Genomic DNA, 24,878 nt, shown 5'->3' with positions numbered 1-24,878 from the left:
TTTTAATTACTACTTATAGTCATTATCACCATTCTGATGCACTTTCTGAACATTGCTATTGTCTTGACTATGTCTACATGCCTGAAAGCACCGAGCTTCAACCATGTGATGAAGAGGGTCAGCCGCACACTGAGCGACGTGGATGACCTAGAACAGGGGTCACCGACGTGGTGCCCTCGGGCACCAGGTAGCCCCGGAGGACCACGAGTAGCCCGCAGGCCTGTTCTAAAAATAGACCACCAGTGACAAGACATTATTTTCTCGGAATGTCGTAGACGTGAGCTAAAGTGTTGGAAAAGGTTGGGCTTTTTTTTCATAATTGTAGTGAGAAATCATGAACATGATCAATGTCTACACATAAATTCATATCATTAAGTAATTACAAAGTCATAATAACAAATAAAGGTAATTTGAACAAATTTGTTATTCCAGAAGTGTGTATCAAATTGGTAGCCGGTCGGATTAACAAGTGCCCAAAAAGCTCTCACTTTCCAAAACGTTGGTGACCCAAGAACTAAACAATTGTGGACACATTTGACTGACGCTCACACACTTACCAAATCGCTGGAAAAAAAACGAAAAAAAAAAAAACCACTGCAGCCCCTGCAGTTCTTGTCAGGAAACAACAATTTGAAGTGCTACCAATATTATTTTATGGAACCAGAAATAAGATGCCGTGACCGTCAAGCAAAAGGTGGATTGAGATTGTTGTGCACGTGTACCAATGGCAGAAAATTCCGGCAACTCTTTCAACGTTGCCGTCGGCCTTTTGGCAGCCGCCCAGACCGGTTTTCTTATCGTCTTTTCATCGGTTTTGGAGCGACGTCCACTTTTTGGTAATGTCACTTTTTTTGCCATTATTTTCTTCACTTTACAATGACTGTCTCCACAGTATCCCATCATAGTATATTTAAGGCCTTGGAAATCATTTTGTACACTCCTGACTGACACCCTTAAACAATGAGATCCCTCTGATACTGTGAAAGCTCTCCACGGACGTAACGTAAGATATAACTACAAAAATGTCATGAAAAGCCTACTAGAACACCCCCGGTGGCGATAGGACGTGTCGCTCTTAAAACTAAACTAGGGCTGCCAAGATTAGTCAACTAGTCACAACTACGTCGACGTGATAACTATATTTTTACGCTTTTGTTTTCCCCACTCAAATCAGCCTTGTCTGACGCTGTTCCTGCTGGCCGTATGCCTGTCGGTGACACGCAAGCGTAGCAGTAGGAACCCGGGTCATAACGCTTCCAGCTAAAAACGTGAAGGCCAAAATATTGCCTTCAATCTGATACAAACTAGAAACTTTCATATTACACAATTTACTAACCCAAATTATTCTTAAGCACAAATACAAAAAGGCTTCCCAAAAACAAGCAAATGTCTTTACCTGACATTCTGGGTTGGATTCCATCTTTCTGACGGCAGCTCCCCGCTTTGTGGATCATCAACTGGAGGATGCAGGATGGAGATGCACACATCGCCATTCTGAGGCAAAACACCACATCACACATTCTCACATAAAAGCGGGCCCACTTAATGACACTTTGGAGATATATATATATATATATATATATATATATATATACGATTACCAAAAAAGGCTGGAACACGTGACAGAAAAATACCTCATAGATATTGGGGTGCCACATCTTGGTGATGAAACGGAAGGTTGGTGGCAAGTACGGGTAGTCGACTGGGAACTTGATGTGAGCCTGGAAAAGTGAACATACACTCATAGCTTAAGTCCTACTGACTCTACAGGTCAACATTTATACTTATATATATATAAAAAAAAAAAATTATACTTATATTTTTTAATTATCTAAGATATATTATTTATTGTTCTGCATTCCAATGGCAATGTTCAATATTCTTGAGGGTAAAAAGTTATTTGCTCTTAGTAAGGAATATAGTCGATTTAAGATGGTCTATCATAGAATAAGCAGCACAAAACAACCAACATCAACAATATTTATCAGGATAGTTTTTAGAAAAATATATCGTTTCTAAAAAATGTGTTATTGGAACAGGCCTAGGTAAGCCACCTAAGCCCAACAGATAAAGAGTGGAAATAGCTGCGGATGATATGAACGATAGACAACTTCTTGAATGTTAAGTCAAGGCCGGATGTGTTAAAACGTCCAAACCAACTCTCACTTCAAGCACCAATACTTATGAGTAAGTTAGCGGTCTTGTGGAATTGTGATTCAGCTAAATAACTTCATGATGACCACATTTTCATTCATCATTTACCAGGCAATGTTGCCTAAAAAGACAGGCAGTAATTTTGTTTAGAAAAAGAATGAACCTACATACAAAAATGCTGTGTTGTATGCGATGCAGTGGAAAATGTGGGTGCACCTAACTTTTGCGCTGGTGCACCAAAGAAAAAAAGGGGGGCACACCAATGCAACCAGTGCAAAACGTTAGTATCAACCCCTGCATGAATTTTTGCCCGTTACTACAACCCTATCGGAGCTGTGTAAAATGCAGGACAAGGGGACTTCACTTTTCCTGTCCTACTGAATTGAAAGTTATTGTCTCAGTCTGAAAAGTATTTTACAGTAAAATTCGGTATAGCGAGCGTGCCAGTAATTGCAGTCACACTTTTTAAAATAAATAAATTTAAAAAATCGGAATTTTTTTCCACACATAAGCCTATGACCATGATCTCAAACCAAAACCATCAACCTTACTATCGGAAATGAAAACAAGGGAAAACAGCCCAAAGTAACACAGGAGCAAAATAACTTCGAGTGCACAACAAAAATAAGGTCTAGAATTATAGAATCTGTCCAAAGGGGGGTTTATTACGCTCTGATGCCGATAAAAAGAGCCATCGGAGATGCCTGCTTCATCTGTGATTAGAAATGAGAAATTAGAGGAAAAAAATGCATCGGTGAATGGATTGTCGGTTTGTGAGAGTTTTGCATGACCCTAGTGCTCAATAAACATTTTAAATCATGGTCCGCAGCAATATTAGCTGCACGTCAACCAAAGCAATATCACTGACTTCCACACTCTGGGGTCGTAAAAAGCTCTTTTATAGCCTTACAGTGAGTAAACAATTAAGGCTGGCGATTTAAATGCACATATCAATTACATTACAACCAAAGCATTCCTTTTGTATCAACAAGTCAGCACCTCTGCAGTAGCTAAGATACGCGCGACTACTCTCCTGAAGTGCTGGCACAAACCTGTTGCGACAAGTACAAGCACTCAGGCCGTGCTTAATGTTGTGTTTGTTAGCACAGACAAACGGCAAACCCGCCCTGAGTGAGCGACACTTCTTGTTTCTTGTCCAATGTAAAAGATGTTCATGACTCTGTATAGATGATGAGCCCTAATGTTGTTACTGTCAGTCTACTCTGGATTTATATGATTGAAGTTTGTCTTTGCTGGCCTAGTTTAACAAGGACTTCTTGTCTCTGTCAGAGAAAGTTGAAACCGTTTGAAAAAAGCTTTGATAAATATACTAATATTATCACATTAAAAAAAACTGACAAGAGTGATGACATCCACTTGTTGTTCTTGCTGCCCCAACTTGAATTTAAGCTCTCAGTCAACTGCGTTCTTGAATTTACTTGGTAGATATTAGTTAGCTGACAGCATTAGCTTCTGGTGAAGGGCACATACTCGGAAGGCGGGTGTTTGTGCTTTGTGGTATGTTCAGGTGCCACATATACACAGTGTAGTGTATAAAGCGCTGCCATCACGTATGAAACTTATTTTATTTTTTATTGTCTCGGCGCTCACTTTTTTCCCCTACAGTCCTGGCTCTGCTACTGCAAGGAGATGCCTCTCTAGTTGTAAAGCCAGAGAGTAGACACGGTACAACCTGGACTTGTCACCAGAAAATGGCAGGACACATACAGTATAAACAAACAACATTTCACACTCATATTCATAAGTATGGACTATTTACAATCTTCAATTAACCTTACAAATCATATTTATTGACAGAATGTGGGAGGAAGCCGAATTACAGTACATGCAAACTCCACACACTGAGGAGCCAAGAGTCAAACCCCAAAATTCTGAACTGTAAGGCAGACACGTTTCCTCCAACCAGTCAGAACAAATGTTTCCTACCTTAAAGTAGCCTCCCTCATACAGGGTGTTCGGGGGCCCAAAGATGGCCACTTCCCAGTTGTAGAGATCCGACTCCTGAACCAGAGTGATGCGGAAGCCCTCCACTGGCTGCTCCTGTAGCGACTTCAACTCCATCATCAGGGCCTTCTGAGAACTCGGGGTTGCTTGGTGGGCCATGCTGATCCCACTTCTGACACCAGTTGGCATGGAAAGTGTGGAGCAGACCAAAACATTAAGCATTTTACTTTTAACAAGTTTTTTTTTTCATTTTTTGTTTGGCAGTGATTCCCTATCTGTCTATCTATCTATCTGAAGAGGGATCTTTGACCATTCCTCTTTGCACAAGCTCTCCAAATCATTCTAACGACCTGGTCCCTCTCCTCTGCACGCTCTTCTTCAGTTCATTCCACAGGTTTTCAATGGGGTTGAGGCCCGGGGGACTGAGATGGTCACAGGAGGAGCTTGATTTGGTGTCTGGTGAAACATTTCTACAGTTTTCAGTGTGAGAGTATGCTTTGCAATACAAATTGAATGTAGTTTCAGGATTTTAACACATCTTAAGCAGGGGTGGCAAGAATTATGGAGGGCACTACAATTACCTATCCTGGCGTCCCATCGTGATAGGAAGAAAATTAAATCCTCTTTCAAATCCACCATGCGAGATATTTTTTTCCTTATATATAAATAATGTTTTTTGTGACATTATTGTTTGGAGGTGTGCTGTGACATAAAAGATATTTGGCTCTGGCATGCTCGTGGGAAAGAAATACTTGACGGCAAAATAAGCAATAATTTCACACAACATACAACATCGTGTACCCAAGTAAAGCTATCTAAGGACTTGGTTTTGGTTCCCTGGTGCAAAAAAAAAAAAAAGAAGCGTTTACCTTGTGTTCTTGCAATGTAATATGTAATCGTGAGGTTACAGCAGAGAACTGGAGAACAAAGTCATTGGTAGTGCTTGGCCAAAGTGACACACAGCTATGACATGTGCCGCCGTGGATGTTCTTCTCCTGCTTATGGCTGATCCTCGTGCCGTGCTGCCTAAATTCTTTGTGTTGCCACTGTTGACAGTCTACATGGAGCTAGTTTCAGTGGAAGTCACCGTCTCCCGTGGATCATTCTTGGGCTCGGAACAGCAAAGTCGCACTCCGTGACATGTCCGCGCGCCGCTGGTTCGGTTCGGACAGGCGCTCAGCTGATCCCAGCTTGGTTGTGTTTGTCTCTCTGCTCTCTGGCAGTCTCAACTTCTCCCCACGTCAGCTAAACCAGTTAGCGAGCAACTTCGGTGAAACGGGGCAGCTTTTGCTGCTCGCTACCGTCCCCTCTGACGGCAGTAGTGTTAAGAGCTATCGAATGCGAAGCTACGCCAAGGAAATGACAGGAGGTGAGAGTTACCCTCAAGACCAACTGGGGTTTTGATCGATTTTTATTTTCCTCTCAACGATGCTTCCGGTTACCATTGCGCGTGTCTGCGGTGCGTCATCGACGTCCGGAACGTGACTTGCGTGCGCGCACTCGATGCAGAACATGAATCGTTTTGCTGGTAGGTACCGTACAATATTCTAAACTCGCTGTGACTATATAACTTAAGTAACTCTTTAGTATTTTTAAAAAAATAATATTTTGTTTTATTTTTTATGTAATTGCCTCACATTTTACGCCAGTAAGACAGGCATTCATATAATTTTACGAACTTGATGCTTTGCCATTAAGTGTTTATATACGGTAGCCTTCTATTTAACTTGTGTTTGAATGGAGTTTTAATTTCACATGTTCCATCAAGGCAGCACAATGGGCAAGAGTTTTTATACGTTTGCCTCACAGTTCTGAGGTTCAGCGTTTGAACATCAGTTTTCACTTTTGTGAAGTTTTTATCCAACATTGCAAAAAGCTTAATTGAACACGCGAAATCACATGTGTCAAACTGAAGGCCCGGGTCCACATCTGGCCCACCACATCTTTTGTGGTGGCACCACACCACATCAACCCAAACCAGGATACAAAACGAATGTATTTTTGTACACAACTATCATCCAATTAATGCTAAAAGGGATTTGGTACGAATAAATGCTTTTAAAAACAGTTAAAGTGAAGTAATATTGCAATTCCAGTACAGATCATCTGCCAAATTGGACAAAAACAAATCAATTTAGCGAGAAACACAAGGTTGACACATTTTATTTTCTTTAATGGGCCACATATTATGATGTGACGGACCATACCAAAGCCTGGGCCTTGAGTTTGACACAAAGATGATGAGCATCTTTCCCTGTCACATAGTTTAATCCTTTTTTTGGCCTATCCCATCTGCCCAAAGACAGCTGGAATAGGCTCCAGCACGCCCGCGACCCTTGTGAGGATAACTGGTTATTGTATGGATGGATGGATGGATGAATGGATGGATGGGGGCAGAAACAATGGAAAGACATAATGGAAACACTTAAACACAATGCTTTAGGAAGCTTGGCAAACATGGGAGCGCAGAAGATTTTTTTTATGGAATGCAAAGCATTTGATACTCAACATATGTATTGGAGAAATGGCAGACAGCAGGGCAGACATTCTCACTGAAGTACAGCAAACAATATACAAAATTTAGATGACATAGGTGTATAAATGTGAAGAGCTTTGTGGTGGTGAATTAGGTAAAATCCCAATTCACTCCATTGACCAGATGATGGCAGAACTGCGCGAAAAAAAAACGTTTCCCAACCACCATTGGAAGAGCTGGAGAAGAAGAAAACGAAGAAGAAATACCTGACGTCAGGCGAGTGAGTGACGTCAGACAGGAACCAGTGGAAGGGAGCCTGACAAATCAAGATGGCGTCCCTCGGCAGAAAAGGAAAGCTATTTCAAAATAAATAAAATAAAAAAAATCGACCATAATTCTAATTTAGGCAACACACTTATAAGAATAAAGTCATATTTGTCAGAGCAAGACGGGGCAGATACAGGTGAGAGCAATCTTTGATCTCTTTCGTTTCGGGGCGGTGGCAACAGTGTAAGTCGGGCCACTTGCGAAACCAATGGCTTTGGAGACTTGTCCCCAAATCGTATGCCTTCAGACGTTAAATTCTTCACAAATTATGTGATGTCCTCGTTCCCACTAGGATTTAACTCAGCAGTTGTGACTCTGTATTGACTGCTGCTGTTTGCGATTTCAGACTGGAGTGGCGAAATGTATAATAGCTTAGCCGGTTGCTAATCAATAACTTGGGTGTTTAGGCTAATGTTATTGTTTATTACTGCGAGTTACACTTTGTGATAAAAGGCTTGAGAATAGTTTCACTGGCCAGGAAATTTGTTGAATTGCAAAAACATATCTTCAGGTTCATAATACTGAATTAAAAGCAACAATCCCGGGCTTCTATGGTGATACGTTGTTAAAAGCGCTTTTGTCACCTAACATGTGTAACTTGCCTTAACATGAGTGTTGTTACTGTTTCAAACGAGGACATGATTGTGATGTTTTAATGGTTACATAAAGACATTCCTAAGAACTTTTAACTCACATGATAAGATGTTCTATGACTGTTAACATGACTGTTACAATCAATCAGTTGAAATCAATGAAATCAATGATCTTCTTGATCGACGCAATGGAAGAGAATTTCGTGTGTGTATGTGTGTATATATATATATATATATATATATATATATATATATATATATATATATATATATATATATATATATATATATATATATATATATATATATATATATATATATATATATATATATACACACACACACACACACACACACACACACACACACACACACACACACACACACACACTGTATTAAAGTATATCTGCACTTTGGTAAACACTGGCTTCTTTGTTAATTAAGTTGTTGCGTAGCATGGCCAAATAATGGATTATGTGCGCTGATATTCAAAGCAGTGGAAAATGTGTAAAGCCATTTGCCATTTGAGAGGGTGAGGAGAGCAGATACTGTGTTGTGCCACATAGGATTGGAAAATTCTGTGAATTTGAAGATGGAAACTTTCCATGGGAGTTGAAGGGAATTCAAGAGACTAAACCAGCAATTTACTAAACTGATGGCTGCCCCTTAATATGAAATTTAAAATGTAGTTGAAGAAACTATATTTCAGTAAACTATATCTCAGCACAATTCTCACTAAAGAAAACACAATTTATGAAAGTACAGTTGAATATATATGCTGCTCCTCTGTCACATGTACAGATCATTTCTAGAATCGTTCACCAAACATTTGAGCCCAATCACAAGACTATTGAAGCGGCTTCCTTGCTGAACCCAAATTATGGCAGGGGTATACTCTCAGGGGAAGAGATTAAAACTGCACGCAAATGGAATAAATTGCCATTGGAAAAGAAGTCAGCACCAAGTACAGTATACATTTTAAATCCTGAAACAATGCTTTTTTGATTAAGGTCATTCCAACATTTTTAAAATCAATTTCACTCAACAGTCTTTTGGTAATTTCAGAAAAGTTAGTTTTTATTAATATTCTTTGCTTTTAAATGTTTTTAAATCTTTTGGTTGCAAATGTGCTTAAATGCTGTCAATGTACGTTCTTTTAGTAATTTTAATACGCTGCTTTTGTTCTCCTTGCTCTGTGAATGTCTTCAGTTGTTCTGATCGTTAATGCTTTTGGTTGTATGAAGCACATTGAGTTCCCTTATGTACGAAATGTGCTATATAGATAAAGTTGCCTTGCCTTGCTTACGTGATCATTACAGCCATGTCTGACCGTCTGGGTCTTGATAAAGGCAAGTACCAAACCTAGTAAGGCCCTTGGGAAGAGGGTGGAATAATAATTTATAATTGGTTGAGTCAAGAGTATGAGTAATATTTAACTCTGCAGTGTTTTTTGTTCTGTAATGAAAGCATTGATTGTTAATGACATTTGAAACTTGATAGTTGTACTTGCAAACAAATCTGTTGCAATATCATACTTTTAAGTGTATTATTTTGCATTGTGTCTGTGTATGGCAGAAGCAAATGTATATTTCTGCATGACTATGATACCTTTCTATTAAATTCCCATTAATTCTTAGAATTTCTTGTAATGCTAATGACAAGCTTCCAATTTGGTGTATTTCCAAAATCCCCCAGGCTAATTTACCATGGTAATTTACCAGAAACATGATGGAAATGTTCACCTTTGGAACCCTAGTGCCATTTTAATCCCATTTATACAGTTCAAAAACTGGAATTCCTGCTGTTCCGCAACTTTTTCATAGAACTAATCGTGAGGATATGTGTGTGTTTTCCCCCCAGAGTATCTAAATGGCTACAAGGAAGTCTTTATCGGATGCACAAAACAATGGTAACGATTTAACCCTTCATATTTGAGGACAAGTTCAATTGAAATTCGCTATCAATTGTCTTATTCACATTTTGTCTTTTCGTGTAGGACCCATCAGCTACCTTGATGATGTTCCCTTCAAGGTCAATGAAAAGTTTCGCTGTCCTGCCAAGGTGGGGCTACCTGTCGGCTTTTGTTTGCCAGACTGCACCTCTCTGTTGGTGGACTCACAGGTATATATCATTTAAGACACTTTCAAACTACATCCCTAGTAAACTGGCGTGACTATAGAGTATAGTCCCTGTCAGACAGAACATACTGTAGTTTTCTTTCACACAGCTATTGCGGCTTCCGGCATTAAGGTGATTGATTTCTGTGACAAATACTGTCAACACAAAGGGGCATGGGAAGTGTGTATTGGGTGTTAAATTTCACACTCCTTACATACTGACGGCATGCTGTCTGTCATACTACCTCAAGAGGCAGCAAACAAATAAAATGAAACCACACAAACGCACCCATTCTGCAGTAGTATTTTACATACAAGACAGGGAGTTGGTAAGAGGGAGGAAAAAGATGGCCAGTGCGTAATGGTCTTTACTGTGGAGTGACACTGATGTCACTTAAATCAAATTGTGACCCGTCATAGCAACATAAGCCATAACTTGCTCAGGTAGATTCTGAGAGATGAGGCAGTAGTGGTTCAGTAGGTCAGACTTCTACCCCTTCCATCCATCCATCCATTATCTATACCGCTTATCCTCACAAGGGTCGCAGGCGTGCTGGAGCCTATCCCAGCCGTCATCAGGCAGTAGGCGTTGTAAACCCTGAACTGGTTGCCAGCCGATCGCAGCCCCTTCCATCTATTAAGTTTCATTTGAATGAAATAAACATTATGGAGTGTTCAAAAATCTCGTCATGTAAAAGGTGCACAAATAAGACAGTAATTATCTAAAAATTTAGCAAAACAATCACTCGTTGCCATTGTTGTATATATCCATGTGGAGAATCCCCAACATACGAACATCAGTAGAAAGCTGACTGACTAATTTCATATTCATTTTAATAATCCTACGTCGTTACGAGCTGAAATTAAACTGGGAATGCACAGGATATCCTATAAGCAATCGTTGTGAACTCAAGCCTAGCAACAGTTGCTATGCTAGAGGGCTCAAAATACTGACCTCTGATTGGTCTGTTGCCGTTGGATTAGTAACGTAATGCACACTAACCATGTGTACGTGGTGGTCATTTTGGCAAGGGCGACTTTCCCATCAAAAGCAAGGACATTGAAAGTAAATCCTAACATGCTTATTTTCTTTTCTTTCAACGCCAAATTGTGTGCTGTCAATATACTGTATATAATTTGGTGAAAAATTATCTGTGAAAGGTTACTACTCCCAGTTCACTTGTAGTAATTGTACAGCATTATATGCATCCTTATGCCGGTGGAAGTTGGTCATAGTTGGTAGATGGAACGCTAACGGAAGCCTGTTTAAAATGTTAGGCGGACCAGCCTATAGTCAATTACTATTTGGTCCGGCTGGACAAAAAGGCGAATAGACGGACAGCTGAAGGGTACCCCCGCTGCAGACGGAAGGCAAATAATGACTTTCTTAATGTACTTGGTATCAGTGAGTACTGGTACTCAAATCTAAGGACATGCACTTGTGCCAAAAAAAGTGTTATCGGCGCATCCCACCTCAAAAACGCATAGATTTCTACAAATATGTGTGTGCTTTATTTCGTATTGGTCTATATTCAAATCATATAGAAAGTGAATATATATTCATATTTCCCATCATCCATGTTCTCTTTCTATGATCACAACAGTATGACTTTTCTCTGGAGAAGCTAAGTGTTCGCTGGGGGTTGGAGCTGGCTGAGGCACGAGCAGCAGAAGCACGAGCAGAAGAAGCCGTAGCGAAACAGGAAGCAGAAAATGGAGAAAGCTTGTCTCAGTCGGAGGACGTGAATGGTACGGGAGGGAAGAAAGCCCCATCTGCTGGTGAAGACCACGACCCTCCCCCACCAGCAATGAACCCTATCCTGGCAGGCTTGAGCCATGATGCTATCCTCACTCCCCTGCCTGCCCCAAGTCTTGGTCCCAGGAAAATCCAGCCGAGCATTCCTCAGTCACATGGCCTCAACCTTGCTGACTTTGAGCGGGAAGAGGACCCCTTTGACAAGCTGGAGCTTAAAACATTGGATGATAAAGAGGAGCTTCGAAACATTCTCCAGAGCCAGCCTCAACCTGCTCCATCTGTATCCCCTCCCGTTGGGTCCCAGCAAGGGCCAGTTTCACGTGGAAACACCCCATCGCCCCCCACCAACACCAGCCTTCCCGTGAAAGCAGGCTTTGCCCATAAACCCAATGGCTTGGTTGCCTTGATGGATATGGACGGAGTGGGCAAATCAGGTTTTGAAGTGGAGGATCGACCCTGCAACATCCGCTCTCTGAGCTTTCCCAAACTGTCGGATTCTGGGGATCCCGAACCAGTTAGGTACGGCCCACGCAACGCACCCACGCCTTCCCCCCGACGGAACCTACCCAATGGCAGCCCCCCGATCAAACCCAAGTCCCAAGTTATTGTTGCACCTGAGCACCTCGACTTCTGCAAGGTGGTGGGCGGCGGACCAAAACAGGTGAGCTGATGAACTAACAAACTGCTTATGGATGAATAGTTCCATCACAGACTTGAACATGACCATTCTTATATTGATTCCCAGGTAAACTCGGGGTCAGGTTCTGCTGGCTTGCCGTGTGGGGGAGCCTTGCTAAGCATGACCCCTGGTGAGCGCCAGTGTGTGGAAACCCTTGTGGGCATGGGTTATTCTTATGAGGGCGTTCTTCGGGCCATGCAGCGACAAGGGCAGAATGTGGAGCAGGTGTGACCCAACCGCCCAATCATCACTCACACAATTATGCTTTCCTTTACATTTATGTGCTCAAAATAGAAATTGGTATTGTCTCTAGTGAAATGTGCTAATAAAACAGAAGTCGCACACGAGATGTTTGGTTACGCTGGCTGACCTCTGATTTTGTATGTATTAATATATCGTCAGCCTCGTTTGGTTACACTGGCTGACCTCTGATTTTGTATGTGTTAATATATCGTCAGCCTCCTAAAATAATTGCCAATGTCATTTTTTCATTCTTTTCAGAAAACACGAAAAACTGAATTGTTAAGAATTTCATTTCAGGAATATAATCTGTTTAATTAAGGATGTTGCTGATTTTAGCAGAGGTGGCTCATATCCTGAGGAGATGTTTAAGGCAAAAACATATTTTTTGTTAAGATATGGCTTAGGCCATTATTCAAACGATGCATAGAAGCAAATTGTATTTTCTTAAGAAACACAGTGAGGTTTTGGCCTATGAGACGAAGTGATGTAAGACCACGGTTACTTTTTGCCGGCTAAACAGCGCGGCTTTTACCAGCGTATATGGGGCATGTGCAGTGTCAGCGTGATTATCTTTTTTCGCATCCTTAATTAGCTATTGACCATAATGTCAGGATGACGCTGTGTTGATGTTAGTGGCAACAGTTTGTGATATCAATTTAAACTTATATTGGGCTCCAACTAACCCAACTTCCAGTGGGAAAGACGAGTCAAGTCAGCTGTCAATATCACGCGTTGCCAGGAACAACTTCAAAATGAAAGCGTGCCAAGACACTGATGTCTTGTGTATTATTGTATTAAGGAAGATTTTATTTTGAAGTAGGACTTGCCCAAACCACCACAAAGACATAAATGGTCTTTGTAAGTCCTCCTCCAAAGCCAAAGGCTTGAATGTATGCCTCTTTACATCCACAGATATGAAGTAATTAAGTCAATATTCTTCCTAAATTTTGCGGCTACATTAGATAGGTCATTAATATTAATGATAAAAATGTGTGTGGTAATTTATTGTTACTATGAACGTTTTCAAAGCAACACACCACTGAAAACTCATTGTCCTTCATTGGATTAAGCGGTGTGTATAAACAGTAATGCAAATATAAATGGCATCTGATAACTTGAAAAACAGTTTAAGCCGAGTACGTATCGAAATAATGATAACGGTTATTATTTTGATACTTCCATTGGCTTAAACGTTTTTTCCTGATAAACAGATGCCATTGATATTTGCACTATTAATGTTTATGCACACTGCCTAATCGAATGAAGGACAATGACTTTTCAGTGGTGGTGTGTCGCTTTAACAAGAGATGATCTAACATGTTTTCTCTGTGTATTTAAGTTGTTCTTATTGTATTGACATTAGTGTCAGGTGAAGACAGATGGACAGACAGTGGAAGTGACTGGGCTTTCTTCTCTGGATCCATGAAGAAACAAAAAAACGCTCGCAGTGTAGGGCTGCTTCACATTGAGTACCGTAGCGTTTTCCCATTTAACCTTGGTATTTGGGGTGGGCTATATGTTTGCTATACATAGTTTGTATAGCTGTTATACCCATGAAAGGTATCTGAAACATTAAAAAAAAAAAAAAAAAAATTCCTATGGATGGAAACTTATGGCCCATCCTGTAATTTAACGTTCTGACATCAGCTCAGGCAAATCTTTGTTTATCAAAGTTCATTTTAATATTCCGGATGTCATTGTTTAATGATAGATGTTTGTATGCATTTTTTAATCATGAGTAAATTCAACATCGCAGGCAAACCCATGATAGCGTAATCTGCCATTGAATTGTGGATGACGACGTGCACATTGAAACGCAACAATGTTCATGGTATTGTTTGTGTTGCTTTTGGGCTTTTAAAAATCAGTCTTTGAGAAGTCTCATATTCTGCTGTTTATTCGAGACTATGAATACACTGCTGTTGTAGTTGGCCAAATCAGAAGAGGGTAAACAGTATTTTCCGCAACGGATATGACGTCAGGGCGCTACGTGCAGAAAGCCCATTCAGGTACTGTCATACCCACACTTTTGGCAAGGAGCATGGATGTCTGCTTATAACGAAACAAAACATTAATTAGGCAGAAAATATATGTATTAATTTCCATAATTCCAATGGAAAGTTTTCAATTTGTCAAATGCCACTGCTCAAATTTCCATGAAAATTTACTGGAAATTTCCCACCCCTTTGCAACCATACATAGGAGTGAATGTGACTAAATGGCTGGTTGTTTATATGTGCCTTGCGATTGACTGATGACCAGTCCGGTAGACCCCGCCTCTGACCCAAAGTCAACTGGGATTGGCTCCAGCTCACCCGTGACCCTAATAAGGATAAGCGGTGTGGAAAAATAGGATGGCTGTAATTTGGGTTGAATTGTTCAACCTGAGTTTTGCCTCGAGAGGTTCCACTGTAATCTGCCTGATAGTCATGTGATCAGGGAATCACCAAAAATTAGCTAATTTGATGCCAGATGTAATATATCCGTTATACTGAACATGTGCTCATTGTCCAAGGTGCTGGATTATCTCTTCGTCCACGGACGTCTGTGTGAGCGGGGTTTTGATGCAAGCGCGGTGGAGGAATGTTTAGAGCTGTACCAATGCTCAGAAGAAAAGGTTGGTACTTTTCGGACATTGGGTGGCTGAATTGAACTATTTCAAGATCATTTGAAACAGTTGCTGTCAGGAACAACTTTTAACTTCTTCCTTCTCCTCAGGCGTTGCAGTTCCTTGAGCTGATGTCAAGATTTGGCGAAATGGGATTTGAGCGGGAGGCCATCAAGGAGGTGCTGCTGGTCCATAACAATGATCAAGACAAGGCGCTAGAGGACTTGATGGCTCGGGCTACTGCGAGCTGAGCCAAGCCAATGAAGAAACCGCTGCAGGGCCTGATTCCTGTTACCACCTCACAGCCCCGTTTTTCTGCCCCCCCACCCTAATCACAACATGCCCTGCAACTTGCCTTGGCTGTGGATGGGACCACGGGGAGAACACTTGTTTCTCTCTCTGCTCAACTGTATTGTATCTCAAGCACTTTAAGACTGCGTGCCAAGAGTAACAATACTACACAGCGGTGTTTCTTTCTAATAAACGCTGAGGTTAGGTTCCAGGAACTGGCACTGCTAGGGTATTGAAGATTGCAGACGAGGACCTAGAAGAATTGGGCTGTTGGCTTTGAGGCCATTTATATTTGCTTCCACTTGGAAGTGTTGAGCTGACTGCAGGTCAGAATAGGGAGGAGATTTAAACTCTTAAAACTGCTTAACAGCCAAGCTGCCATCTTCCACTGCTCTGCAGATCTAGTATGTGTGGTGGGAAGGATAAGGGGCTTTCTTGAAAATGAACCAAGAAACATACGTACAAAAGCAAAGGATGAACGTCAAAAGGCACAGTGGCCAGACAGAGAACTGACTCAAGAAGTGCCCTCTCTGCTCCGGTTCTCTGTTCTTTCTCCTCTTCTCATTTGTGTGTCTCTCTCTGTTTATTTGGGCACTTTTTCATGTCATTTTCAGCGTTTCACATGATATGATTTTGGATTTACATCATCAAACGTTCATCATTGCAACCCAGAAATCAAGTGATACTACTTTTCCAGATTGCTCTTTTAGCTGCACTGGAACAACCTGCTGTACAAAGCAGCAAGAGATGGAACAGTTTCTAGGAAATCTCCACCACCCACTGGCATTGATATGTCACACTGCACACACACGTTCTCGTAATTATCAAGTTATTTAAAATAGTACACTGATAGTTTAATTTGAACATATAGAGTTTGATATAATGTAAGCTATGGTAACAAAAATGACACTTAACTTTTGTTTGCATACTGGAAAAGCGTGGATGGAGGTTGGGCGATGTGTGTTGAGTATTTTATTTTGCGGCCACATCACAGTGCAATAGAGACATGTAACTTGACCGGTCTGGAAATTTGGATGGGACTTGGCAAGTTTTGAGAGTGGTTTTTCCTCATTTTAGCATTTCAGCCATCTAATCAAACATGACTTATGTTGGTTGACTTGTTCATATTTTTTGATTAATCATACAGATTTTTTTTTACAAACACTTTTGTCTTAGATGTAAAATGGGAGGGGGGCATGTTAAACTTTGTAACAATGCACAATAGAAGGAAGGCTTTTGTGAGGTAGCAAGATGATGAGCAGACTGCCCCCCCCCACCCCCCTTGTCAGGTAGTCTCAAAGAAGAAAAAGACAATGTCCAAAATTATCACGTTGGAGTCAAACAGTACACTTTCCTTCCAGAACACCAGCCACAATAGTCCACTGATCTTAAGTACAAAGTGTATATTTTTAACGTTACTTGACCCAGAATGGCTGAAGTAGCTAAGATAAAATGTCAATTTTCAGATCGGAACAATTTTAAAACTTCAGAACTGTAGGTATTTTTACGCCCATTTATCAACCATAAACATTTGTCACTTTTCAACTGTGAACATGACACTGATCTTAAATTGTTTAATTCAGTCCTGTTTTTTTCCTGTTGTTTGGTTTAAACAGCTTCATCTTTTTTTTTTGGTAAATTTGACAACAAAAATCTGTCTTGCGCCTAATTTCCTAAGAACAGCTAAGGTAAGCGAACAGTGCTACCACCACCACCACTAAATTCAGTCGTTGGGATGTACAGTTGGTTTTGGGGCCTTATACATCAATGTCACATGCCGTGTCAGGCTGAAATTTAAAGTTTGACAAATCCTAATTTATCATCCAAAGTATTGTGTTGGTTCTAATGTATCTGGTGACATAATAGGACATTACAAGGTGAATGGCTTCCTGAACTGTGGGTTGTTAGAAATGTTCAGTTTCCTCTTCTGTGACTTGGAAGGTCCCATTGATTAAATACGCAAATCATTTCAATAGTCTTGACTTTCATTGGTATTTCTTGCTAAATGCTTGTTTTTCCACAGCAAATATAAAGTAATTAAAAGTCAATTGAGTACCGTAAATAACAATAGTTAAGTGATGGTTTAACAATTATAGAAACCATCAATACAGTACACAAACGCAACTGTGCCACACACACCATTTGCAACAGACTCACCAGAGATGGTGATTGTTAAATGTAGGCTATTAATATGTGCAGATTTCTATAGATGTTTGCTAGTCAAAATTCGCAGTAAAATGTTTTGCTCTCACCAACCGATGAGGGGACTGAAAAATGCAGCTCGCTGGCCCTGAAAGGACAAATTTAAAATTTAGTTACAAAAAGAATGATTAGATTGACATGCACTCTGAAATCGGATTACACAAAAAAATGTAACATACACATACAGTACTTCCTTCTACAACTACTGCAGTACTTGAAGCAGTGGAGCTGAGAGGAACGCTGCAAAATTAACAGACGGGCTGGAAATTCATAAATATAATTTCATTGAACAAGTATTAGCATTTTGGTTGTGAATGTAGGTCACTGCTTCTGACAGCCAGCAGAGAAGGCCTTGCTGGCCCTGAATGCCACTGAAAATTATTAGACCACCACCAAATGTAATGTTTATGCTCAAATTATCAATATTGGTAATTACCACACAATCTTTTTGTTTTGTTTCTGTAATTGATAAAATCTCTAGTGGCCACCTAAGATTTGGATACCGTGGGGAAAAAAATAGCCAAAGGACCTGTTTGGGAATATGTCATCACTTTTCTTCCCCAAAAAATGCTGAAATGCCGGCTCAAAGTGGGGTGTAATACTCAGTTTGAAATACCTTACTAAAAAACGTTTTATGCCGCGCTAGAATGACGTACTTGACATGCCGAGTGACGAGTTTAGAACGCTTAACGAATCCCAAACCAACTGAAGACTGCTAACCTTAGGAAATCATGAATGGCCGCGCGCAGTCGTCGTGATCGAGCCCGTATCACGGGCGCGTTCACGTGTGACCTTGTTTTTGTTGATGTTTAATGAGTGCGGCTGCGCGCTTGGCCAATGATCTCGTCGTTGCTGACGCGACTCGCCAAGGGGAAGAGAACTCACTGAAGCTAGCGACTTTAGTGGCGACTTGCAAATACAGAGCAAGTTAACGCCAGTAAATCCCCAACAGCCCTAGACAGCGACGAGGCAACGTATCCCGTATGTAATCGCCCTTGCTTGTCACTGGACGCCGCCAGCAAAGGCCAAAGAACAAAATCGTTTATCGACATTATATGATCCAACGTCCACAGTCAGGTTTACCCTCCATGTGGGTGAGGGAATTGTGTGTGTCAGACTATGGCGAGAAAAACAGTTAGCAGGAAAAGAAAGGCAGGGGAGCCCAAGGACCAACAACAGGTAGGCGGAAACCGGTGGATCTCACTGGCTAAGCTATCAAAACTGATGTTAGCATGCTAACTAGCTTTGTGCTAAATATGATCGGGTCATCGAATCTGTGCTAGGGGGCAAAACGTTTATGACACGTTGGCAATCGGTGTCGCCAACCCGCTCGAGAACCAATGTCAAATGCATTAGAATATGTTTAAAACGCGTGCATGTGCATCCGTTAATGTTGGCAAACGTTAGCAACATCACAACGACTGCTAAGGGTAGCCGAATATGTTGCAGCCTAATCAGATATGTGGGGCTCATTAGGTTTTTACACCGTCACCACCCAATGTGACTAAATAATTACAGTGCCTAACAAAATTAGAACACCCCGACAAATTAGTCACAAAACACTTGTTTTTTCTTCATAATCAATGTATGCTATATATATTACTGTACTACCAAACATGAGGCGTGTAAATAAAATGGATGGATAGTTAGAAATAATGTTTTAGCACCTACAGCAAAATAATTTGACATTCCTTGTTTTATGTTAAAATAAAAATATTTAAAAATCACTTACAATACGAACACTTTAATTTTAGAACAAATTGAAAGTCTTGGCTGGGCTGTTCTCATGTCTTTATGTACTACTGATTGAACAAATTTGAATGCATGCTTTGGTACATTGTTGTTGTTTTTTCCATGTGTCTTTACCATGGAATTGAAGGTGATTGGCTGTTTCAGAACAAGCCCACTTCTTTTCAAATTTTAAAGGGGTGTGCGCACTTCACTTAGGCACCCACATGATGTTAGTTCTCTTTATAGTTTGGTTCACCTGAAAATACGCATTTTATTCTTGGTCTGAATTTCTTTAAAATAACAGGTAATTTACAAAAGAATGTTACTTTATATACTCTTTAAATATGTCTTAAAAAGTACAGTCAGATCAATTGTGGACTAAATCTAAGTGTAGTTAAAATGAAAATGAAAACGTGTGACTGTGCCTAATAGCTAATGATTGTTTTTATGGAAAAAAGAAAGTCTGTATTTTATTTTTCAAATTGACCAATGTTGTCTCAATTTTCTCAATCTTTCTTCTATTAGCTGGGCTGGTGTCAGGCGCCATACAAGCGGAGCCGTGTCTCTTGTTCTTCACGTCATGTGCAGTGGTGGCACAGTCGCCACTCGGTTGTCTGTGCCCTCCGGGGTCGAGAGTTCAGACCTCAGCAGCAGCATGAGTTGCAGCTCGAGCGGAGCCTTCGTGGCTTTGCAGCCGGCAGGCTCCCTGGCATCCTGAAAGAGAGGGAGTTCTCTCTTGGGTGTCTAAACAAAGTGTTTGCCTCACAGTGGCTCAACCAGCAGCAGGTTGTGTGCGGGACCAAATGCAACACGGTGAGATGTTTTTCTTTCTTAATTGCGACCTATTATTTTTATTAGTTCTAAGCCCAAAAGTATTGTTTGGAATTGTAATAATAATATAATTCTGTTTAAGGTTTGCTTTCATACTAGCCCCCTTTTGTCCATTTTAGTAGTCTGACTTTAGAGTCACTCACCTGATTATGCAATCGTCGTAGTTCTCCACTCTACTATGTCAGGATGCTTTTATGGACTATAGCATTAAACACGATCATCTGGACATACTTACTACCACCAAGCTAAACACTCCCAGTGCTCTGGGTTTGACAACTAGTTTTTCGGGGTGGCTGATGGTCGGCCAGTGGAACGCAGATGTACTCTAAATAGAACAATAGTACCGGCAAACTAGTTTTACAACTTAATTTCTGGTTAATTTACTGAACATTTTTTCAAGCATGTTGTCTGATCACGGATGGAGTATAATTTGCTGAAGTAGTCAACTGCAGGCAAATGCATTTATTTCTTGGTGTTCTGTATCCTTGTAGATTGAATTATCATAATTTTTATTATAATTTATTCTAGTTACAATAATAATTGTTATTGTTGACATTAGGGCTGCACAATACATCGCAAAAATATCGATACTGTGATAATGGCCTATGCAATTTGCATATCGCAAAGACATTTAATTTAATAATTTTATTTATTATGGAATTTTATGCTTTTATCTGAATTTGACCAGTCAGATGCAGACTTAAATGTGCATCGCCGGATCGCATGTTTTTCCCAATATCGTGCAATCCTAATTGACATTTAATTGTACATTGATGCATGCAATGTAATGTAATGCATGATCGTTGATAATGGCCCCTTTGTATGTAAATTATAATAGCTGTGTAATCAAATCCTAAGTTTTGTTTTGTTTTTTTCTTCTTGACAGCTTTTTGTAGCCAATGTCATGACCGGGCAGATCACTCGGATCCCCATGCTTAAGGACAGGGAATGTCACGGAGGAGGTTCTGTGGTAGGAGTGGTGCAGAATTACCACACCACAGCAAGCTCTCATTCCCGGCTCGACCAGCAGGGCTGTGGGATCCATGCTATTGAGATCAACCCCTCAAGAACGCTCCTAGCTACCGGGGGGGACAACCCCAACAGCCTAGCCATCTACAAGCTGCCCACACTGGACCCCGTTTGCGTTGGTGATGTGAGTTGCTCGCTTTTTCTCAACAACACTTACAACGGTTCGAGTGGGGAAAGCTTTCCTTGCGGTTGGCATGACTAAACCTCATTTCTACACTATGAATGTACGCAAATCCTTGCCGCTTTGTTTTTTCATGGTGGTCCCTTGTTTGTTAGGATGGCCACAATGACTGGATCTTCTCAATAGCATGGATCAGTGACAGGATGGCAGTGTCTGGTGAGTTCTCTGTATGAATGCCCGGTGTTAGGGGTTTTACACGAGCTGCACCAACAATGTCGGTTTTGTTCCTACTTCAAAGGCAAGTCCCCCCCCCAAAAAATGAAACACCGATACTAATCAGAGCTGGACACTTTACCCTTTTTTGCTGGTCCGTCCTCCGTCTGTGACCTGGATACCCTTCTGTCCTCGTCCCTCCATCCTTATTAATAAATTAGGGATAGACCGATTATTGGCCGGGCCGATTATCGGGGCCGATATTTGCTGTACACTTGTGTTGCACACCACAGAGAGAACCAATTTACACACGTTGGCATGCTTGGAGCCAACAGGGCTGAACCAATTCATTTCATAAATGTTTTTATAATTTAGGTAGATGTGGCAATAGGTCCCATAAATTGTGTAAACAATGTGCCTCATTATTTCACCTGTCCTGAAATAATTGCTGATGGGCACCACATTTAGGTTGGTAGGTAGATAGTTTATTAATTTACTGATGTATCTGACTTACGTGTCTTGTTATTATTCCAATTTTGTAGGTTCGCGAGATGGCTCCATGGGTCTGTGGGAAGTAACAGAGGAAGTCATGAGCCAGGCACAGCACAGTCAGAGCGAGACGGCAATGCCCTCCTATGCCCACATCTCCCACCGAGCCCTCAAAGACATCCCAAAGGAGTACACTCACCCATACAACTGTAAAGTCCGTGCTTTGGCCTTCAACAACAACCACAAAGTGAGCATTATCTTCAAGCAGCCACTGAAAATCTTCATTGGTTTTGGGTCTAAATTCACACAGCTTTCCAAAAGTGAGCACAAGGACTCATGTTTCCTGATGTGGATGATTTTCTTTCAGGAGTTGGGTGCTGTTTCTTTAGATGGCTACTTCCACCTATGGAAAGCTGAGCACAGCTTGTGCAAGGCAAGTTCACTGCACTTAGTGTTTTTACATTTTAGGAAAAAAGAAAGAAAAATGCCTGGTTTATTCATAGTAGAGCCTGAATGATACTGGTTGGTTAAAAAAAAAGTACTTGGTGATAACCTTTTTATCTGCTATATAGATCAAACAATGTAGCTGCTTTCAAAACTAGTATTACATGATTTGGACCCTTTTCAAAAAGCAAAGTGGATCTGCTTCTTTTTGGATGTCAGCGTTGTTGCTTGGGTCTCATTTTTTTATCCTGCATTGCTTCCCTGCAGCTTCTGTCTACCAAACTGCCGCACTGCAAAGAGAACGTGTGTCTGGCGTATGGGCAGGATTGGTCAGTATACGCTGCCGGATCCCAGGCCCACGTGTCTTTTTTGGATCCTCGTCAACCGACGCAAAGCATAAAATCGGTCAATTCCAGGGAGAGGGGAAGTGGTGAGTGGTCTCTCCTTCCTAAATGCGTCTGCCTCTTGCATCACTTAGTCAATGAATTGTCTGTGCAGGGATCCGTTCGGTGAGTTTTTATGAGCACATCGTGACAGTCGGCACTGGTCAAGGTTCGCTTCTCTTCTACGACATCCGTGCTCAGAGATTCCTGGAGAACCCTTCGATACCAGCCGGAGGCTACCGAAAGTGCTCGGGAGATGGCATTCTCAAGCTCACAACAGGAAAAGGCTGGCTGGTATATAATCTTTGGAGCATGTGTTATGGCGACTGATTTTCAAAAACATCAGTCCATGTGATTTATGCGTACCCTTCCCCCCTCCCCCTTTTCTTTCAGAATCATGATGAGACATGGAGGAGTTATTTCTCCGACCTGCATTCTTTTCCAAACGCCGTGTACACGCACTGCTACGACCACTCTGGCACCAAGCTGTTTGTAGCTGGCGGACCCCTTTGTTCCGGCCTCCATGGCAACTACGCAGGATTGTGGAGCTAGCTAACCTTGTCATCCTCAGCATCCCTACGTGATGACATCCTCATCCACATTTTTATCCAAACAGTCCCTCCATTCCTCCCCTTCTGCATCATCATCGTCTCTGTCGGACTCAGGAGCATGACCTTGTCACCACCATATCACAGCTATGATTATTGTTGTACATCTTTGTGACCACATTTTAACTTCCTGTCGTTCCACCAAAGCCAATCTGTTTTTTTAAATAACGCAGTAGCTGCCAATGAGGAACCTAAAGGAAGTTTTAAAACCCATAGCCAACTGCAACAATGAAAAGCATTTGCAATTGGTCTCTTATTGGTTGGGTTTATGTAGTATGATTGTTTCTGCCGCTTCCTTTGTAAGATATTACAATGTTTTTGTGAAAATGGAACATTCTGTTCCCTACCTGACTGCAATGAATGGCAGTATAACAAAAAGGGGAGAGGAAAGAGGACTGAAGAAGAATTTTGAAGGACCTAACCTGTGTGCAGCTTCACTTTTGATGGCTGGAGCACATTCGGTTCTGTCCCAAAACAATCACAAACAACTTTTCTTTCAGCGTGGCAAAATGAAGACTGCCTATCCCAATCAAAATAAGACATTTTCTGAAAATATTTGTGTCTGAAATCATACAGGAGAAATGCTATGATTGCTAATTACAATGTTCTTTTGTAATATTAACCCCTTTCTTTCTGACTTTGATTTGAGTGGCATACACCTGCTGATATCATTTGTTTTATATGTACCGGTATTTATTTCGCCTCTTATATCAACCACAATTGAATGGCTTGGGATGATGCTCTAATTTTTGAAGGTGTATTGTTTTCCCCATAGCCCTTCCTTGGCTTATGTTGCTGTCCAATTGGACTAGGACGCTTTCTGCAGTTTTGCACACTTTTTGTGTTCATATAACTTACATACGTCAAGTATGGTGATAATTTTCACAGATTTATTTGTTTCGTATGTATAGTTTCTAGTCAAATAGAGCGTTTTTTATTTTTTGATTGATTGATTTGGTTCACTTGCCTGTGATGCTGAGATCTCCCGGCAACTAGGGAAGACGAACTGGTAGCTCTGAAAACCTTTCATCCAACTAGAAACATTATTAAGGTGCATTGCTCAGTGCTACATGCACTTGTCACAGTTGTAAAATTCAATTTTTGTATCAAGGAGTGATCTTCATGTCCTCGTTTGGTAGAGGCAGTGTAGGCTTGAGTTATTTTTTTTGCCTTGCCAAGTCAGGTCTTTCTGTGAAAGACTGCCATAGGTGAATAGTTTTCTTTTTTCGACATGGAATATTTCATGAGGACTGATTGAAAAAAGAAACCCCAATTACATCAACAATTTGAAGAAATAACCCCACACTCAATGTATATTTTATATAAATGTATATGTACGTGTGAAATGCATTAGGACACTTGTATGCATTTTTATGTATATTTCTGAGGAAGTGTGTGGATTGATATGTACTAAGTGATTCCCTGTTTTTTTTTTTTATACACAACTCATGAATGTTTTTACTCAGACGCAATGGGGATCCAAGCAAAAAAAAAAACATCAGGAAAACAAGTTATTGAATAATAAAACAAGTAAATAAATGCAAAATGTATACTGAAGTGATTGTCATTTTTTCACAGCAGGACAATTATGTACGACTCCACTATATCAACATAATCG

At 40.8% G+C, this 24,878-nt stretch overlaps 3 protein-coding genes across 7 annotated transcripts in view; 2 read left to right on the top strand and 1 right to left on the bottom strand.

Moving 5' to 3' along the window:
• Window positions 1-18,180, bottom strand: part of ube2r2 (ubiquitin-conjugating enzyme E2R 2) — a 22,924-nt gene extending 4,744 nt beyond the window's left edge. Inside the window, exons 1-5 of one of the 5 annotated variants that reach the window (XM_086040459.1) lie at window positions 18,132-18,180; window positions 17,462-17,499; window positions 4,102-4,291; window positions 1,635-1,721; window positions 1,397-1,494 (exon numbers count right to left, since the gene is read on the bottom strand). In XM_086040459.1, the coding sequence (XP_085896585.1) occupies window positions 1,397-1,494; window positions 1,635-1,721; window positions 4,102-4,278 (362 nt within the window). In that variant the 5' untranslated portion in view covers window positions 4,279-4,291; window positions 17,462-17,499; window positions 18,132-18,180. Of the gene's footprint in view, window positions 1-1,396; window positions 1,495-1,634; window positions 1,722-4,101; window positions 4,324-4,988; window positions 5,601-17,461; window positions 17,500-18,131 lie in introns of those variants that run through there. The other 4 variants (XM_086040460.1, XM_086040461.1, XM_086040458.1 and 1 more) reach the window with 4 other exon arrangements.
• ubap1 (ubiquitin associated protein 1) lies at window positions 6,862-17,184 on the top strand. The gene is made up of 7 exons (XM_086041339.1): window positions 6,862-7,058; window positions 9,376-9,424; window positions 9,512-9,636; window positions 11,237-12,049; window positions 12,134-12,292; window positions 14,826-14,927; window positions 15,029-17,184. Exons 2-7 carry the CDS (start codon window positions 9,385-9,387, stop codon window positions 15,167-15,169), a joined length of 1,380 nt encoding a protein of 459 aa, XP_085897465.1. The 5' UTR covers window positions 6,862-7,058; window positions 9,376-9,384; the 3' UTR covers window positions 15,170-17,184.
• dcaf12 (DDB1 and CUL4 associated factor 12) lies at window positions 18,160-24,817 on the top strand. Its single transcript, XM_086040456.1, has 9 exons — window positions 18,160-18,590; window positions 19,668-19,955; window positions 20,860-21,126; window positions 21,279-21,339; window positions 21,879-22,072; window positions 22,193-22,258; window positions 22,537-22,699; window positions 22,768-22,946; window positions 23,046-24,817. Exons 1-9 carry the CDS (start codon window positions 18,531-18,533, stop codon window positions 23,202-23,204), a joined length of 1,437 nt encoding a protein of 478 aa, XP_085896582.1. The 5' UTR covers window positions 18,160-18,530; the 3' UTR covers window positions 23,205-24,817.
• Window positions 24,818-24,878: the final 61 nt, after the last annotated feature.

Source organism: Filicampus tigris, chromosome 9, assembly GCF_054856515.1.
Source record: "Filicampus tigris isolate MCC_2025a chromosome 9, RoL_Ftig_1.0, whole genome shotgun sequence".
NCBI lineage: Eukaryota > Metazoa > Chordata > Actinopteri > Syngnathiformes > Syngnathidae > Filicampus > Filicampus tigris.
The sequence above is the reverse complement of the archived record's forward strand: the minus strand, read 5'-3'. Positions and strand labels throughout refer to the sequence as shown.

Bases quoted from the DNA above. Each gene is read 5' to 3' on its own strand.
- dcaf12 (XM_086040456.1), top strand. From the start codon at position 18,531: ATGGCGAGAAAAACAGTTAGCAGGAAAAGAAAGGCAGGGGAGCCCAAG. The intron at 21,127-21,278 runs GTGAGTTGCTCG...CTTGTTTGTTAG, and splicing joins ACCCCGTTTGCGTTGGTGAT to GATGGCCACAATGACTGGAT. The intron at 22,947-23,045 runs GTATATAATCTT...CTTTTCTTTCAG, and splicing joins CAACAGGAAAAGGCTGGCTG to AATCATGATGAGACATGGAG.
- ubap1 (XM_086041339.1), top strand. From the start codon at position 9,385: ATGGCTACAAGGAAGTCTTTATCGGATGCACAAAACAATG. The intron at 9,425-9,511 runs GTAACGATTTAA...CTTTTCGTGTAG, and splicing joins ATCGGATGCACAAAACAATG to GACCCATCAGCTACCTTGAT. The intron at 12,050-12,133 runs GTGAGCTGATGA...ATTGATTCCCAG, and splicing joins TGGGCGGCGGACCAAAACAG to GTAAACTCGGGGTCAGGTTC.